A 16045-nucleotide genomic window follows, 5' to 3' on the forward strand; every position below is an offset into this window, starting at 1 on the left:
CAGTAGCTGTCCATTTCTCACCTACTATGTCTCAGTGGACTATGGCAGTAGAACCTTTTAAGCATAGAAATCAGACACTAATAATTAACAGTTGACTAAAAGCAAATCATCCCACATAGATAGTGCATTAAAGATAACTAGCATTCACCTGTTTTGTTTCCAGTGCTGTGCTTGTTTATAAGAAACACAGGCATTTAAAGAAAATGCAATAGAGAGTTCTTTCTGAGGTAGCTGGAAAGTTTTATCTCTATGAAATTTTTATAAAGCTACTGCAGTGGGACTGTTGTAACCCTTGCCAAAGTCCTATGCCAACAGACAAAGAGTCTTAGGCCACAGTGACAGCTGCTGAGAACCACAGTGCAGGTAAACAACAGTAGCAAAGCCCTGTGTGGAAAACATAATGGTGCATTGATGATGAGCTACACTGTTGTTTTTTGGTGGCTTATCGAAGTCTGTTTTTTGAAACAGAAGGTCTGCTGTCACTTCAGTTATTAATGAGCAGAATACGCAGGAAATTACAGGAAATGTGTTTTACTCCAGCCGCAACACACAATAACTTCTTATAAGGTCTCAAAAAATATTAAAAGTGGTTTGCTATGTTTAAGCTTTCTAAGTTATTTCTGTACTATGGTTCCAGAAAGTCCACCAGTAATGACAGCATAATTTTCCACAAAAGGAAGGAGCAAATGTTTATTCAGCTGTTGTTGATTTCAGGCCAGGCCTTTTTTTCTTTGGGACCCTGGTGCTGTTTTAGATTTCCTGCAACTAAATTATGTAAGAGACCTTACAGAAAAGTCCAGGCAATAGGAAATATATACCAATCACCATGCTGGATATTCTTCTAAATTAACAAAGGTGCTGTGGTAATATAAGACCCTTAACAGGTGTACCTGAGCACAAGGACCAAAGGTGACAAACTTGTCTCCAAGGCGACAGAGGACACCGAACAATAGTGCTAGACAGTATTGGTAAAAGGAGATTTCCCATAGGACTGGTATAAGAAATGCAGTACACGTCCTTTAGTGTTTTTAACTGTGGAGTTCCACTGCAAGAGACAAAGCAGTAGTGCTGACCTTAGGTTAACATATTAATTTGCAATTATATTATTTTATTTTATTTTTTTACACCAAAATTCAGAATGCACTCTTGTTTCCAAAAAGTGAGACAACGTTTTCCTTGGTTCATAATAAATGAATCACTTCACTATGAGGTGCTTAAATTTTAATGTAACACATTATTTAAGTTGTTGTTCTTCTATGTATGACCTGAAGTACATATTTTGGCTGAACTGGCACTGTGGAACAACCCAGTTTGACATGCAAAACTTTTTAATTAACATCCACAAACATTTCAAATGGAATCCCTAGCACGTAACATATAAATACAACAACATGCAAACTGTAGAAGACAAACACTAGTTCCTTCTTCCTGTCTTGATCAAGTTTAGTATAATAAAAGACTGTATTGCTTAATAGCCTCCCCAAGTGGACAGTGTTCACATAAAAATGTTTAACATTGTCCTGCATCATACATAGGATACTTATCTAAGTTACTGACATTTATCAGTGCTAAAAAATTTGAAATAATTACAGTAAAAGATCAATTTATCTTTGAGTGGTACTTAGTTAATCAGACTTACGCATACACTTATACAGTTAATCAAAATAACTAGTTTCTTTTTTTTAAAGGCAAAAATGACAAAAGTCATAACATTTATGTTAAAACTTCACATAAATGAATTCTTAAAAATATATAATTTAAAGCTGCTCTATTGATTCAATAACTTTGATCATTTGTGATTACATTTACAAAATGTGGCGAGTGGAGAACAACTCAGTCAGACGAGTGATTTTCCCACAACCTAACAACCCTTCTTATCATGTGTAATTCCTTTTTAAAAAATAGTTCTATATTGCTATATTACAGTTCTCAGACAGATATGGTGAATGTATGAAAAAAATGAACTGCTGGCTTTCACAACCCCTCTTTATGACATAAGTAGCCTGATATAACTCTCTGTGTCTGCATGGACTGAAGAAAGCCACATGGAATGGAAATATAACCAAATAAAGTGGAGATGGAGGCAGAAACGTTGTAGCTGTTCTCTTCCTTTTATGGTAATACAGCGTGGGCGAGAAGGGCGGTGCACGTCATCAACGTGCTCCGACACCCGGAAGTGTAGAAAGATGTAACATGTTTGGCTGGAGTTAGCGGTGTTTGTGACCACGTATAGTAAAATAAATCTACATATTTGCATTATACTGTGTGCGACACCTTAAAGATGAGTGATACTGAAAAAGAAAAGGTAATGTAGAGAAACAATTCGCTACTTTTGCCTAGCTTAGCTAATTTCAGTCAAATACATTTGATCGAAGTTTCTCTGTGATCCCGCTGCTACCTTTCCCCCCGTCTTTACTTTAGGACCCCGCCGCCCTGAAAGAGGAAGGAAACACTCTTTTCAAGGCAGGAGACATGCAAGGTGCTGTTTGCTGTTACACCAAAGCACTGAAGCTGACTGACAGCCATGCAGACAAAGCTGTACTGTACCGTAACCGCTCTGCGTGCTACCTTAAGCTGGAGGAGTACAGCAAGGCAGAGGCTGATGCCTCGAAAGGTCGGTATGTTCTCTTGTTTATTCTCAACATCACTGAATAACTTCTCTTTCATCGCGGCCCACAACTTAGCTGAAATTAAAGAAAATAGTCCGTATTAGTGCTCAAATTAGCCCTATTTTACGCGGTTTAAAGTTCATTCATCATCCAAATAGTTTCACAATATGAATACTGGCTTGTGTTCTTTTTATCCATATTCGCCAGTCACATTAACAATTATGGATAAAAGTAACTTCCTGCCTGGAGGTTTTTGGATCCTGTCCAACCTTATAAAGGTTGCACTTGCACAATGACCATAATGATAACAGTCATCCTCCTGGAACCTCGCCATGTACACTTTTGAATAGCCCTTTATTGTCATTGTACATCCATCCACCCATTCGCTTCCGCTTATCCTTTTCAGGGTCGCGGGGGGCGCTGGAGCCTATCCCAGCTGTCATAGGGCGAAAGGCGGGGTACACCCTGGACAGGTCGCCAGTCTGTCACAGGGCTAACACACAGGGACAGACACACTCACATTCACTCGCACATTCACACCTAGTGGCAATTTGGATTATCCAATTAACCTATCCCCACAAGCTGCATGTCTTTGGACGGTGGGAGGAAGCCGGAGTACCCGGAGAGAACCCACGCAAACACGGGGAGAACATGCAAACTCCACACAGAAAGACCCCGGCCTGATGGTGGAATTGAACTCAGGACCTTCTTGCTGTGCGGCAACAGTGCTAACCACCGTGCCGTCATTGTACACGTACAATGAAATTGTGGGTGCTCCACGCCAACTATGCAGGAAACAAATATAAATAGTAAGACAACAAGAATAAATAAGAAACAGGAGTAATCTATAAAAGACAAGAGAAAGGCACGGAGGTTGCAAAGTGCACTTATATTACGATGTATGGGTTAGAATATGTAAAATCATAATAAATTCCACAGTCATATCAAGGCAAACAAAAAAGGTGCAGAAATATCTTATCAACCTGTACTTTGTGTATATGAGTAGTTAACAATAAGGTAATTTGCAATACCTCTGTAAATACATACAAATGAATCTATGCGCATAATGCACAAGCATATATACGCACAGATGGCCTTATATTTCATTCATTCAGATGCTAAAAAATAGAAAAGAAACCAAAGAAGCATGACAACTTTAAACTGAGCTACTAATCTGACAATTTTCTACAGATCAGCTCATCTGACTCATACTGTGTATATATTTTCTTTATACATATAGATTTAAATTGCTAGATAGATAAAGAGCCAAAGGCACTGGTCCAGCTTTCAAACTGCCCACATCCAAACCTATCACATGATTGAGTGGAACAACACTAATACATGAAGGCCCTCACGCTGCAATCCACAGTACCAAGAAAGGGTTATGCTGCCAATATCCCAGTACCAGACAGCAAAACTTCACCAGCCATCCTGTGACCATGACCTAGTAACTGTTTTGGTAGTAATGGGACACCTAAACCAGTGGTTTTAATGTTATGGTATATCTAGATTATATTTAAGTTATATTGAAAAAGTGAAAGTGTTTACTGACTTTTCTTACTTACTGTGAAGACACTACTTGATTGATACTCTGCCGCATGTGGTGCAAACTGAGAGTATTGTAAACAATGGAGTTTGAATGCGCTCTGCTGGCCAAACAGTGTGATGACGTCGATTACATACAAGCATCTTTTCCTGCAATATAATAATTAAACAAACAATGGACAACATAATTATAATGGTATATATGTCACCAGTATCATTATGTTGTCTTAACAAAAACAAACTTTTAGTTATTAGGTAGGTATTATAGACCAAAGAATTCTTATTGAGCAATAGTTACAGCAGAAATATTTTTTTTATAATGGATAACATTATTCACAACTTGTGATTTTCAGCATTCTGGACATTGTTGCATGAAATGTGTCTTTACACAGATGCTTTTGCAGCTTTGATGAATATTATTATTGTCTCTTTCCAGCACTCGATACTGACCAAGGTGATGTGAAAGCCAGATTTCGGAGGGCCCAGGCATTTCAGAAACTTGGCCGGTTTGACCAGGCCTTTCTGGATGCTCAGAGATGTGCCCAACTGGAGCCCAAAAATAAAGCTTTCCAGGATCTGCTCAGACAGCTGGGAGCACAGATTCAGCAAAAGGTGGTGTGATGTGGATAAAGGTGTGGATAAACTTATTTTCTAAATTGTATCTTGCTAATCGAAATCATTTCTCTTAACCCTTTAGTCAGCACAACTAAACTCCACCGATGCTCGTGTGCAGCAGATGTTCTCCCTCCTCTTAGATCCATCTACTAAAGAGTGCGATCGACAGAAGGTGAGAATAACTCAAAAGGCAGATGAATACATTCCTCTAATTCATTCTTGATGCGCCTGATATTTCTTCATTAATGCTAATGCGTCTGTAAAACTGTACGGCACCAAAATAATCAAATCCTTCAATCAATTTCAGGCTGCTCAGAATCTAGTGGTGCTATCTCGAGAGGAAGCAGGAGCTGAACAGATCTTCCGTAATGATGGAGTGAAGCTAATTCAGAAACTTCTGCAGTCAAAGCTGGAGGATGTTGTACTTTCTGCTCTCAGGACATTGGTTGGTTTGTGCACAGGACATCAGTCTAGAGTAAGTGTGACTGTTCCTTTGAGATTACTATTTGCTTCATCTTTAAAGTCGCTTTTTATATTTTTGTAGTTTGGAATTATATAAAAAAAAAGGTTTATATGCATTCTGATTTCCATCCATCATTAATGTGAAGCTAGAGCAGGCTGTTCAATGTGCTTGTCACTCAGTTGTTTTGCAGTTCATTATTGCTGATGTCCATTCTTTGAATTTCCAGACTATGGCGATAGTGAATGAGTTGGGAATGGAGCAGCTGTGTGTGGTAATGGGATCAGGAGCTTCAAGTGTGTCTCTGGCTGCCTGCCATCTGCTACAGGTGATGTTTGAAGCTCTGACAGAGGGAATGAAAAGAGAGATCAGAGGAAAAGATGAAGCTATACTTCCTGGTGAGTTTAGATACTTATATTGGGAACTTGGTTACACTGAAGGTTAACCTTTAGCAAATGTTTTGTGTGTGTCGGCTCTGTGTTCTTTACATTTAATTGTTACTCACTATATGAATCTTAACACAGAACCATCCAAGGAGCTGCGGTCAATGTTACGACACCTTTTGGAAATGATGCCAGCATCAAATGTGTCAGGACCGGGCAGAGACAGCGCTATAAATCTCCTTGTCAAACAAGTACCCCGCAAATCCTTGAAAAACCCAGATAACTCCCTCACGTTATGGGTGGTAGACCAGGGTATGAAACACATCCTACATGTAGGCAAATAATTTATTAAACCATGGTGGATACCAAGGCATGCATTACCATGACACAAAGATGCATGTTTATTTTGTTCATTTTTCTATGTTAGAAAATTTATAACTGATGTTATCTGTTATCACTGTATATGAATTAGAGACTCATTGTTTTCCTACAGGGCTGAAGAAAATCCTGGAAGTGGCTGGGACTGTCCCAGAGATCTCAGAAGGGCCACCTCTTACAGACAACAGTCACATGAGCTGTTCAGTCTTGCTGAGCAAACTCTATGATGACCTAAAGAGTGACAAAGAGAGGGAGAACTTCAACAAACTATGTGAAGAATATGTTCAGTGAGTTGACCAAGGAAGCTTGTTTAAACTGTTTGTTCGTTTAGATCTTTTTTCCAGAACTGCATCACAAGTCCTTTGTGAGCATGAAAACTGATTGATTCTTCTAACATAATGTTGTTGTGGGCAGGCAACATTTCAGCCGGCCTGGCCTAGACGGCAAGCTGAGAGCCATCCAGACAGTATCAGTGCTTCTACAAGGGCCGAGTGATGTGGGTAACAGAACTCTGGAAATGTCAGGAATGATGGATGCCGTGATATCGCTGTGTGCCTCCGAAGATGTTACTCACCAGCAGGTAGCGGTTGAGGCTCTAATCCATGCTGCAGGCAAAGCCAAGAGAGCTTCATTTATCACAGCCAACGGAGTGTCCCTGCTAAAGGACCTATACAAGAAGAGCGAGAATGACAGGATACGTGTGAGAGCCCTAGTGGTAAGTACCACAGATAGTTTTAGAAAATAACACTTCTAAATAAAGATGAAAATAACAGCTATGTGTATGTGGGCTATTGCACAGGGTTTGTGCAAGCTTGGATCAGCAGGAGGAACAGATTTCAGCATGAAGCAGTTTGCAGAGGGATCTACACTTAAGCTTGCCAAGCAGTGCAGGAAGTATGTTGGCTTATATTGAATCTTAAGCCCTAGGTATAGATTAAGAGATGCAGCATGCTTGATGTACATCTGCAAAACCTGATCTAAATACCAGGTTTTGAGTGGATTACTGGATTTCAAATAACTGACAAGCTTTATCTCTTTCTCTGTAAGGTGGCTGTGTAATGAGACTCTCCCCCCAACTTCCCGCCGCTGGTCTGTGGAAGGTCTCGCCTACCTCACCTTTGATGCAGATGTAAAGGAAGACTTGGTGGAAGACAAGAATGCCCTGCTGGCCATGTTTGACCTTGCAAAGGTATAACTCATCATTATTTTCCTCATAGCTGAAAGAAGTCTTATATTTTCTCCACTCTGACTTCTGTGGAGTTAACAGGGTCTGATTCTTCATAACCAAACGTCAGCATATTTGGCACACACCTTCACGGTGCATTAGATGGCAGTGTTAGTCCTGTCTATAGTGCTGACCAGTTAATCAGTAGTCCTTTCCTGTCTCTCATTGGACTCATTTGTTCTAAATCTAAGTAACTATTGCTAACTATTTCATGTCACAGGACCAGATTGTCATCCATGCTTGAAATGCACTGATGCCCTTTTTGTGTTTTCTGTGTGTTTTTGCAGTCCGAGGATAAGACTGTGCTCTTTGCTGTGGGTTCTACATTAGTGAATTGCACCAACAGTTATGATGTGGAGAAACCAGACCCTCAAATGGTGGAGCTGGCCAAGTATGCAAAGCAGCATGTACCTGAGGAACATCCCAAGGTAATACTAAAATTAACCTTTTCTTTTCAAGTAGAACTAACATAGCACAATATTTATTTTATACAGCTTCATTTCAATTATTTTTGGTTATGATTCATATTTCTGCCTGCTTTTTTTTTATGTTAGGATGCACCTTCCTATGTAGAGAAAAGGCTGGTGAAGCTGCTGGAGGCTGGTGTGGTGTCTGCATTGGTTTGCATGGTCAAACAGGAGAGTCCTGCACTCACTGAGGCTTGTAGGGAATGTATTGCCAGGTAGGAAAATGGCAGTAAGTCTTGTTTTTTCTGTAGATTTTCTGGTTAATATAATCTTTCACGGCAGGGTGTTCTTGGCCCTAGTGGAGCGACAGGAAGACAGAGGCACAGTGGTGGCACAGGGTGGAGGAAAGGTAGAGTGTACTGATAAAAATTTCCCAAATTTCCCCTTGTGGGACAATTAAAAGATTTTTTTCTATTCTATTCTAAAATACACTCGGTTTAGCCTACACTCTTAACTAAGCACCACACTTCAGAAGGCTTAAATGATTTATGTCTGCTGCTCTCCTCCAAAAGGCTCTGATCCCACTTGCATCCGACAACACAGATGCAGGAAAAATCAAAGCTGCACAAGCCCTGGCAAAAATAACCATCACGTCTAACCCGGAGATTGCCTTTCCAGGAGAAAGGGTAAAAATGCAAACAGTAACACACAAGTTAACTTAAAAAAAATACAATAACTCTTTAACATTATCTTGCTTTTGTTTGTTTGTGTATTTTTTGGGGTCAGATCTATGAGGTGGTACGCCCACTAACCAGCCTTCTGAGGCTTGAGTGCACCCTGCTGCAGAACTTTGAGGCACTCATGGCTCTCACAAACCTGGCTGGCATCAACGATAGACTCAGGTTCGCCACTAGGGGGGAGTCTCTACTAAAAGTATTCATACAAAACAGTCTATTTTCATTCCAGAACATTACATTTAGGATACTTTTATTTATTTATTTATTTATTTTACATTTTCTGCATTTTGCAAAGCTACTTTTGCAGATCAATACATGTGTCACTTTTATTGCTTAGCATAAAGTATTTAGATGGTGTGAAATCCTTCCATCAAACCTGTTTTTAAATTCTTCCAGGGTGACCACAAGTGACTGAGACTTAATATAGACTAAATCACAGACTTGATTAACATGCAGTAATTTTCTTGTATGGCAACTTTCCAAAGACTGAAACATTTAGTCTCTGTTGACCACTGAAATCCAATTTCCTGTCAAAGCTGTTTTCACTGTAGAAGCTGATAATTAACGCTGAAGTTGTGCAGTTATGCAAAGCATGCCTTGTTCTGTTTTATTTTTTACTTTTTTCAAAACTTACATTATATCTGCCTTTTAAAGCATCTTTTATCCTGATCAGCGCAGTTTCATAAGTGTTTTTCAGTTTTCTGAATTAAGTATACACTTTCACAGGCAAAAGATCATCAAGGAGAAAGCTGTACCTAAAATTGAAGGTTACATGTTTGAGGAGCATGACCTTGTACGAGCTTCTGCCACAGAGTGCATGTGCAACTTGGTTTTAAATACTGAGGTAAGGGATAATTTATTAACAAGTCTTTGAATACATGAATACCGGTTGAACTGACAGTAGCGGCTGTGCTGTGTGGCATCCTCAGGTGCAGAAGCTCTACCTGGCCACAGGAAATGATCGCCTGAAGCTGCTCGTGCTTTATAGCGGAGAGGATGACGGGAGGCTGCGGAAAGCTGCTGCAGGAACCTTGGCCATGCTGACAGCCGAACATCCTGAACTCTGCGCTCGCATCCCTGGAACTGTAAGAAAAGCACTCCAGTAGTGTCGCTACCATTATTTTATTTTTTTTTACTCTATTTTTGCTCACATGACTTCTGTTATCTTCTCAGACAACCCACTGGCTAGAAATTGTGCAGGCTTTGTTGCTCAGTGAAATACCTGACCTACGTCATCGTGGAGTGGTCATAGTTCAGAACATGATCCAGGCAGAGAAGAGTCTGGCTGAGAAACTCATAGAGAGCGAAGCTCTGGAGATTCTTTCCGTCCTTGCAAAGGGAGGAGAGGGCATGCCAGATGCCGTCTCGAAGATAGCTCAGAACTGCCTGGATAAAGCAATGGAGTACGGCATCATCAGAAACAGGGAAGAAAAGGAGAAGAGCTCAGGAACTGAACCCTGAACACAAAGTGCAGTGTGTGGATGTGCCACCTGACAGCGTTTCAGTTCTTTGAACATTATATTGGACCAGTGAAGTAATTTCATTTTTGCAGGAAATGGGCTCATATGTCTTAACAAAAAATGATTAAAAGCAATAAGGGATGTAGTGAAGAATGGTATCAAATGGAAGAACCAACAGCACAGAAATGATTTTTGACTGCTGTGTAACGTTGATTGTACACTTGTTAAAGTCTGGCAAAAGTGTGTATTCCACCCAGAGACCAACATTTCTCCTCCATGTATTTCCACTAAAAATGACCATTCCTATATATGTGCAAATATTTCATTTGAGTGTCATTATTAGTCCCACAAACACATTCTTATTTTTATTGTGCACACTACTTTTCTCAATATTTTATTTTATATTCAGCAAAAATAGAAACATTTCATTTACACTATAAAATTTACTTTTTGTTTAAATGTTTGTTATCACTATTATTGACAATCCAACACATTCCCAGTGTGCTTTGTTGTTTTAATACGTTTTAACTGAACACATGAAAAAAATAAATAAAAATGACCAATCCTCACTTCTGTTTACTTTATTCCATATCCCACCTGGCTAGATGTACTTTATAATGGTGCTTTAGTGCTGGGATGCCCAACTATTTTTATCCCTCAGCCATGAAAGGCTGGCGGGGTATTGTCATCGCCCTACTGGGCAGGCAATATGGATACCCAACTCTTTGAATGCGATCACTTGACAATGAAGTAATGTAGGAGTTTCAAATTTATACCTTAAGTGTATGTACTGAAAATCTCCGATGAGTCTGAATCTGTTGGGTTTTTTTTTTGAAAATATCGTGAATGAAATAACAGAAGAAAGGATTTTGAAACTGACATCATAGGTACATCTGCTAGGAGGATGAGGGGTGCCACTGACTGCTCTGAGAATTTTTATATTATTAAAATGGCCATTCTACAACTTTCCAAACTAAATAAGAAATGTGACACAAGTTGTCCTATCAAAGTTTGTGGCACACATTTTATAATTTATGGCAGGGGTTTCAAACTCAATTTAGTTTAGTGATCATGTACAGTCCAGCTGATCTGCTACGTAAGTGAGCCAGGCCACATAACAATCTGGATCAAAAAAGCCAACCCTTCCATGTCTGTACAACTTTTTATTGTACAACTGTTTATGCGCACGCATATTTCACACTTAGTGAGCCAGCTATTTATAAGACATTGTGAAAAGCCCGAGGTATATGCCTGATGCACAGCTTTTGTTCACAATAATCTCGGTGTAACGTGTAGTAACAGAGCAACCTTAAATACTGTCAATAAACATGAACTTGGTGTATGTCTCTTTAAAGACGATTTAAATGCCATGCTCCTCCCTCGCCACTCGTCATCATCTCTCGCCGCTTGTGCTCCTGCTGTATTAAAAAAAATAAAAATAAGCGCAATCGTAGGTTAGTTTTGCGAACAGCTTCTGTTGAGCTGCTCGGTGTTCAGATGCGCTGGTTTGGCTTCGGTTTCAACGCCTTTGGACAGATATGTGTCCAGGAAAAGTCAGGCAGAGGAGAAAGTAGCAGCGCGCCCCACCAAGTCAAAATAAGTCACCCAGCAGAGCTCAGCAGTCACGTGGATAGAAGTAGATGCTGCTTGAAGACAAGTCAGATCAGAGTGAGCTGGAGTCGAAGAGCATCTTTACATTTAGAGGGTGAGTGTATCAAAGACATCGCCTAAGTCCTGAGGATTAATACATCTATTGCTTTAGCTTAGCTCTTGTTTTGTTGTTTGTTGTTTCTGTCAGGAGACAGCTGCCTGAGCTTGGCAGGTTTTGGGGAATCGGTCTCCAGCGAGGACTGTGGTATTTCTAAAATAGAGAGCCGTGGTTGTAAGGATGTATTCATCAGTGAATCGCACTTGACCCTGGCCTTCCCAGACAGGATTGAGACCTGGGATCTGCAGAAGAGGGAGAAGAGTCCATCATGGAGCATGGATATAAAAACCGACGCAGAGGGCTCTGGTAATGTGTATGCTAATATCTTATCTGGCTAGACAGACATTAATAATGATGTATGAAATTACAGTCTCAATATTACTTTTTATTTATTTTTATAGATGTGAATTTGCCATTGGTCCCTGGAGGTTACATTGCCTTAAAGCCTCCCTTCTACTGCACCTTACCAGGACACCTGAAAGCCAGGAGCCTAGCACTGGGTGCAGAGCATGCTGTTCTTCTTACTGCCACTGGAGCAGTGTACAGCTGGGGACTGGGCAGGTGGAGCCACTCACACATATGTCTTTGTTGAACATGTGAGAAGCAGCAGTTTCATGCATAAACAACAAATAAGCATAAGTAATCTTCCTATGCATGCATGTGTTTATGTAACAGCCATGGTCAGCTGGGGCATGGAGGGCTCACCTCTGAGGAGGAGCCCAGAGCAGTGGAGGCACTCTGGGGGATGCCCATGACCCATGTGGCTACAGGAGGCTGGCACTCAGCTTGCATTAGTGGTAAATGTCAAATAAAGATTTGGACAAGTTACAATCAGTTTGAAAAGGATTTGAAGAGGATCTTTTTGTTCTTAGATGGGGGTGACCTTTATGTGTGGGGCTGGAATGAGAGCGGCCAGCTTGGACTTCCTTCTCGAGGTCTGAGGAAATCTCAGCAGAAAACTAGTCAACAAACAGGTCTGTCCTGAAATGTGCACTGCTTTAAAGAGTTCTATTGAAGAGGCAGTTTTTACATCCATTTTGAACCACTGACCTTATCAAACAGGAGAATTATGCTGTGATACCAGCACACCACCAGATGAAAAGCTAAAGGAGGAAGAGGAGCATGAAGATGTGTTCATATCAATCCAGGCGTTCCCCGCTCTGCTGGACGTCTCTTCATCATGTGAAATCCGAGCAGTAAGCTGTGGTTCCCGCCACACAGCTGCAGTAACAAGTAAGGAATCTCTTCTGACAGTTGTTTTACCGGGATGCACATTTTCTAGCAATCATCGTGTCACAATTTCTTATTTTCAGCCACTGGTGACCTCTACACTTGGGGATGGGGTGAGTTTTGGTTTTAGAAATGTGTTACATCTAAGTGAAATACTCAAAGCAGTATCATTCAAATCAAAGTGAACGCCAAGATTTTTGGCATCTTTGCCTTTATTACCTTTACAGGGGAATACGGCCAGCTTGGACACCAAACAGTAACTAGTTCGGATGAGCCGCAGCGTGTGGAGTTTTTCAGGGCTGAGCAGATGCGTGTGCTTGATGTGGTGTGCGGGACATGGAACACATTTGCTGCTGCTGTAAAGGAGGAAGTAGCTTGTGCTGAAAATAGCACAAAATGCACTTGTTAAGCACAGTGAACTTTGGACAACAGTTGTAAATTTCTCCTACAAACACAAAGAATTAACTAAATTTCTTTGTTCATTTTTTTTCTCTATAAAAACTCAACTCAATACTTTTTGGTGAAACTTTTATTTTTTCTTCAAACAGATGTTTAAAAAGGGTTTATATTTGACAAATTACATAAAACAGTTAAGGCAGCAAAATCCACAGGTAAATATAATTTAAGGCAAGTAATTAAAATTGTTCTGATTTAAAATTATACACTAAAATTAAAAAGGTGCATGCATCTCCAAGGTCCACTGGAAGTCTTCAGAGCACAATCTTGAAGGAACTGTGGATAAATCAAATGAGAATCAATTGGACACTTATAAATGCAAATAATTATTGGTGTTTGGAGCAGCTGGATTTCTAGTTACCTGACAAAATCTGGTGACCTTGAAATGACGTGCTGAAACTCTGAGAGGTTCACAGTTCCGTCCTTGTCGATGTCTGACTCTTCAAGAATCTAAACAACACGCAGACATGGAAAAGAAAGACATTGTTAGGCTTACTGACACATCAGTATACCATCCCACACGCAGTTTATAACCACCCCTTACAACTATAAAGACAAACTCAGTAATCTCACGTTGCTGATGAGCTGCTTCATTTCCGTGGAGGAAAGTTTTGCATCGTTTGTCTCACCAGTTAAGCAGTTAACCAGCTTCTCCAGATCAGCACAGTCAAGGGTTCCATCATCATCAAAGTCTGAAAGCAGCAGACTGGTTAGCATTTCGTAGACTGACATATTTGTGTGCAAAAATAACTATATCACTTTTTATCAACGTTTTTTTTTTTTTTTTACCAAATATGCGGAATGCATAGTGGGATTTGATTTCCAGAGTAGCAGAGTCGCTGAAGGCACTCAGAAGATCCAGGAAGTCCTCAAAAGTGAGGCTTCCATCTTTTTGTTCAGAGGTTGAGAACACCTGGCAGATTCTTTCCTTGAAGGGGTTGGACTGTAACGGGAATGAGTACAAAGGTCAGAACAGATTACCAGCCACTGAAGCACTTCCTTCAGAGCATGAATTACAATATAATCCCATAAACATAGAAATCAAGCATTAACGCAAAAAACAAAACATAAAAACAATGTAATGCATATGCTTTGTTAAAATCTTTTCACCTTGAGCTCAGGCAGAGTAATAATCCTGCCTATTGGTACTCTGGCATCTATTTGTTCTTTTTCATGTTTCTCAAGCAGTTCTGTGAATCTCTTGTGAGCACTGCAAAAAAAGAGAAAAATATATCACACATTACAACAACCAGCAGAAGACAAAATTTTTTGTTAGTATGATGACTTGCAGCTTGTCACTTACAGAAGAATTTCTTGTTTTGTCAGGAAGGTCAGCTCCTAAAAATATATGTAGGGATTAGTCCTTTAAGAAGTTGAAGAGCTTCTTGTTCAAATAAACAGGCATCTTCTTAATTTAACAAGAAAAATAAAAGCATATAAAAAGTGATACATTAAACAATAATAAACAGTTTTCAAACTGAGCTTTGAATGAACAACAAAACAAAGACAAGACAGCCCGGACCCACTCAGTGCGTACCTGATTTTAATTACTGAAGTTGTTCAAACAGGAGATAAAAGGATAACACATATATTTATGAATACATTTTCTCTGAGTTTAGTAACAATAAGCGCTTCTTTCTTCTTCCAAAACAAAGGCAAAGTAAATGTAAGCATCAGTGCAAAGACAACAATCACTTATTAACATAAATTTGTAACTTTTACCCTCAAACGGATGTTTTTAAAGAGTCTGAGCAACAGTATTGGTTGTTATTAGGCTAGTGACCGTAACTTGTTTTTAATAGTATTTCCGCAGACGTTACATATAATCAATACGAATTACATCAACTACAAATGTAAATAATACTGGTTATTTGAGCACCAGGACGCTTATCATTTTATTTCTCCTTTGAAACGTCAGGCTAACAAAGCTATTACGCTCTTCCTTTAACGTTATTACAGGGCGTAAAAAAACACTTCCACTCGTCCATTAAGAAAATAGGTAAAGTTTGCCTGTGGAGACTTTGCTTTCGGGACTTACCTGATATTCTGAGAGCGACTCTTTCGAAAGTTGACTCGCCGTAGTTCCCATGTCGAAGTTTTCAACTTCAAATTGTACTTTGCCGTAGTTAACAGTAACCCGCAAAACTACTGAACGGCTAATGTTTTCTGCTTCGCTTACTTCCGGTTTCTGACTAGAAGCGTCCTCCCCTTGTCGGGTGTAACGTAGCGGTTTCTATAGTGACGTATATGCAAAACCTTTAAAAAAAAGTGGCCTTTTTTTCTTTGGAAAGTTTAAAAAAGGAAAAACTCAGTTTGGTTCCTGTTCACAATTTTGTCATCATTACTTGATTTTCGTTGAGATAACAAAATAAAAGAGGAGACCGACTGGAAGTGGGTAAAGGTCGTTGATATAAATAAGGATACTAAAAACACTTTTATAAGTAAGACGTGAGCAGTGAAATGTACTCAAGTACAAGGAGTAGCTTTTATTTTCGTAGCATAAAAATAAAGCCCTGCGAGTCCTATTATTGTGGGGTCTCTAGTGATAGAATCACTAGTATCACAGTAGATTGTATCACTCTAACCAGTCCAACCCAGTTCCACATATTACCAAAGAAGACAAAATAATGTTTCCTTTCTTTATTTGTATAACTACGGTTATTCTTGACTTTCATAATCCATTAAATTACACAGCATCTTTTTCTGAAAAAACAACAACACACCCTCTAATACTATCACTGATCTGCAACCCAATTAATTATACTTGCAACCCCATAATCATAAATACAAAACAAACATTACAAACATATGTTAAAACATATAAAATATTAT

At 39.6% G+C, this 16045-nt stretch overlaps 3 protein-coding genes across 4 annotated transcripts; 2 read left to right on the forward strand and 1 right to left on the reverse strand.

The window, feature by feature from the left end:
• Positions 1–2169: 2169 nt before the first annotated feature.
• unc45a (unc-45 myosin chaperone A) lies at positions 2170–10388 on the forward strand. 2 transcript variants are annotated; one of them, XM_085281789.1, is made up of 19 exons: positions 2170–2305; positions 2422–2618; positions 4591–4766; positions 4852–4941; positions 5077–5244; positions 5459–5627; positions 5754–5924; positions 6106–6277; positions 6405–6705; positions 6790–6884; positions 7038–7179; positions 7503–7643; positions 7770–7897; positions 7965–8031; positions 8195–8308; positions 8409–8524; positions 9086–9203; positions 9289–9444; positions 9533–10388. In XM_085281789.1, the coding sequence occupies exons 2-19, from the start codon at positions 2525–2527 to the stop codon at positions 9818–9820; spliced, it is 2706 nt and encodes a 901-aa protein (XP_085137915.1). In that variant the 5' UTR covers positions 2170–2305; positions 2422–2524; the 3' UTR covers positions 9821–10388. The 2 variants fall into 2 exon arrangements, with proteins under 2 accessions (XP_085137915.1, XP_085137914.1); XM_085281788.1 differs by having other exon boundaries at positions 2422–2614.
• Positions 10389–11207: 819 nt separating this feature from the next.
• rccd1 (RCC1 domain containing 1) lies at positions 11208–13492 on the forward strand. Its single transcript, XM_085281792.1, has 8 exons — positions 11208–11524; positions 11618–11833; positions 11929–12088; positions 12203–12324; positions 12400–12501; positions 12590–12760; positions 12841–12870; positions 12985–13492. Exons 1-8 carry the CDS (start codon positions 11317–11319, stop codon positions 13164–13166), a joined length of 1191 nt encoding a protein of 396 aa, XP_085137918.1. The 5' UTR covers positions 11208–11316; the 3' UTR covers positions 13167–13492.
• On the reverse strand, positions 13272–15429 carry cib1 (calcium and integrin binding 1 (calmyrin)). The gene is made up of 7 exons (XM_085281795.1): positions 15252–15429; positions 14517–14551; positions 14324–14423; positions 14003–14156; positions 13787–13905; positions 13575–13663; positions 13272–13489 (listed from the first exon to the last, which is right to left on the reverse strand). Exons 1-7 carry the CDS (start codon positions 15300–15302, stop codon positions 13468–13470), a joined length of 570 nt encoding a protein of 189 aa, XP_085137921.1. The 5' UTR covers positions 15303–15429; the 3' UTR covers positions 13272–13467.
• Between the last annotated feature and the right edge of the window lie 616 nt (positions 15430–16045).

Source organism: Mchenga conophoros, linkage group LG7, assembly GCF_057382185.1.
Source record: "Mchenga conophoros isolate Kocher_MC1m ecotype Shallow Benthic linkage group LG7, M_conophoros_male_GT1.1, whole genome shotgun sequence".
Lineage (NCBI taxonomy): Eukaryota > Metazoa > Chordata > Actinopteri > Cichliformes > Cichlidae > Mchenga > Mchenga conophoros.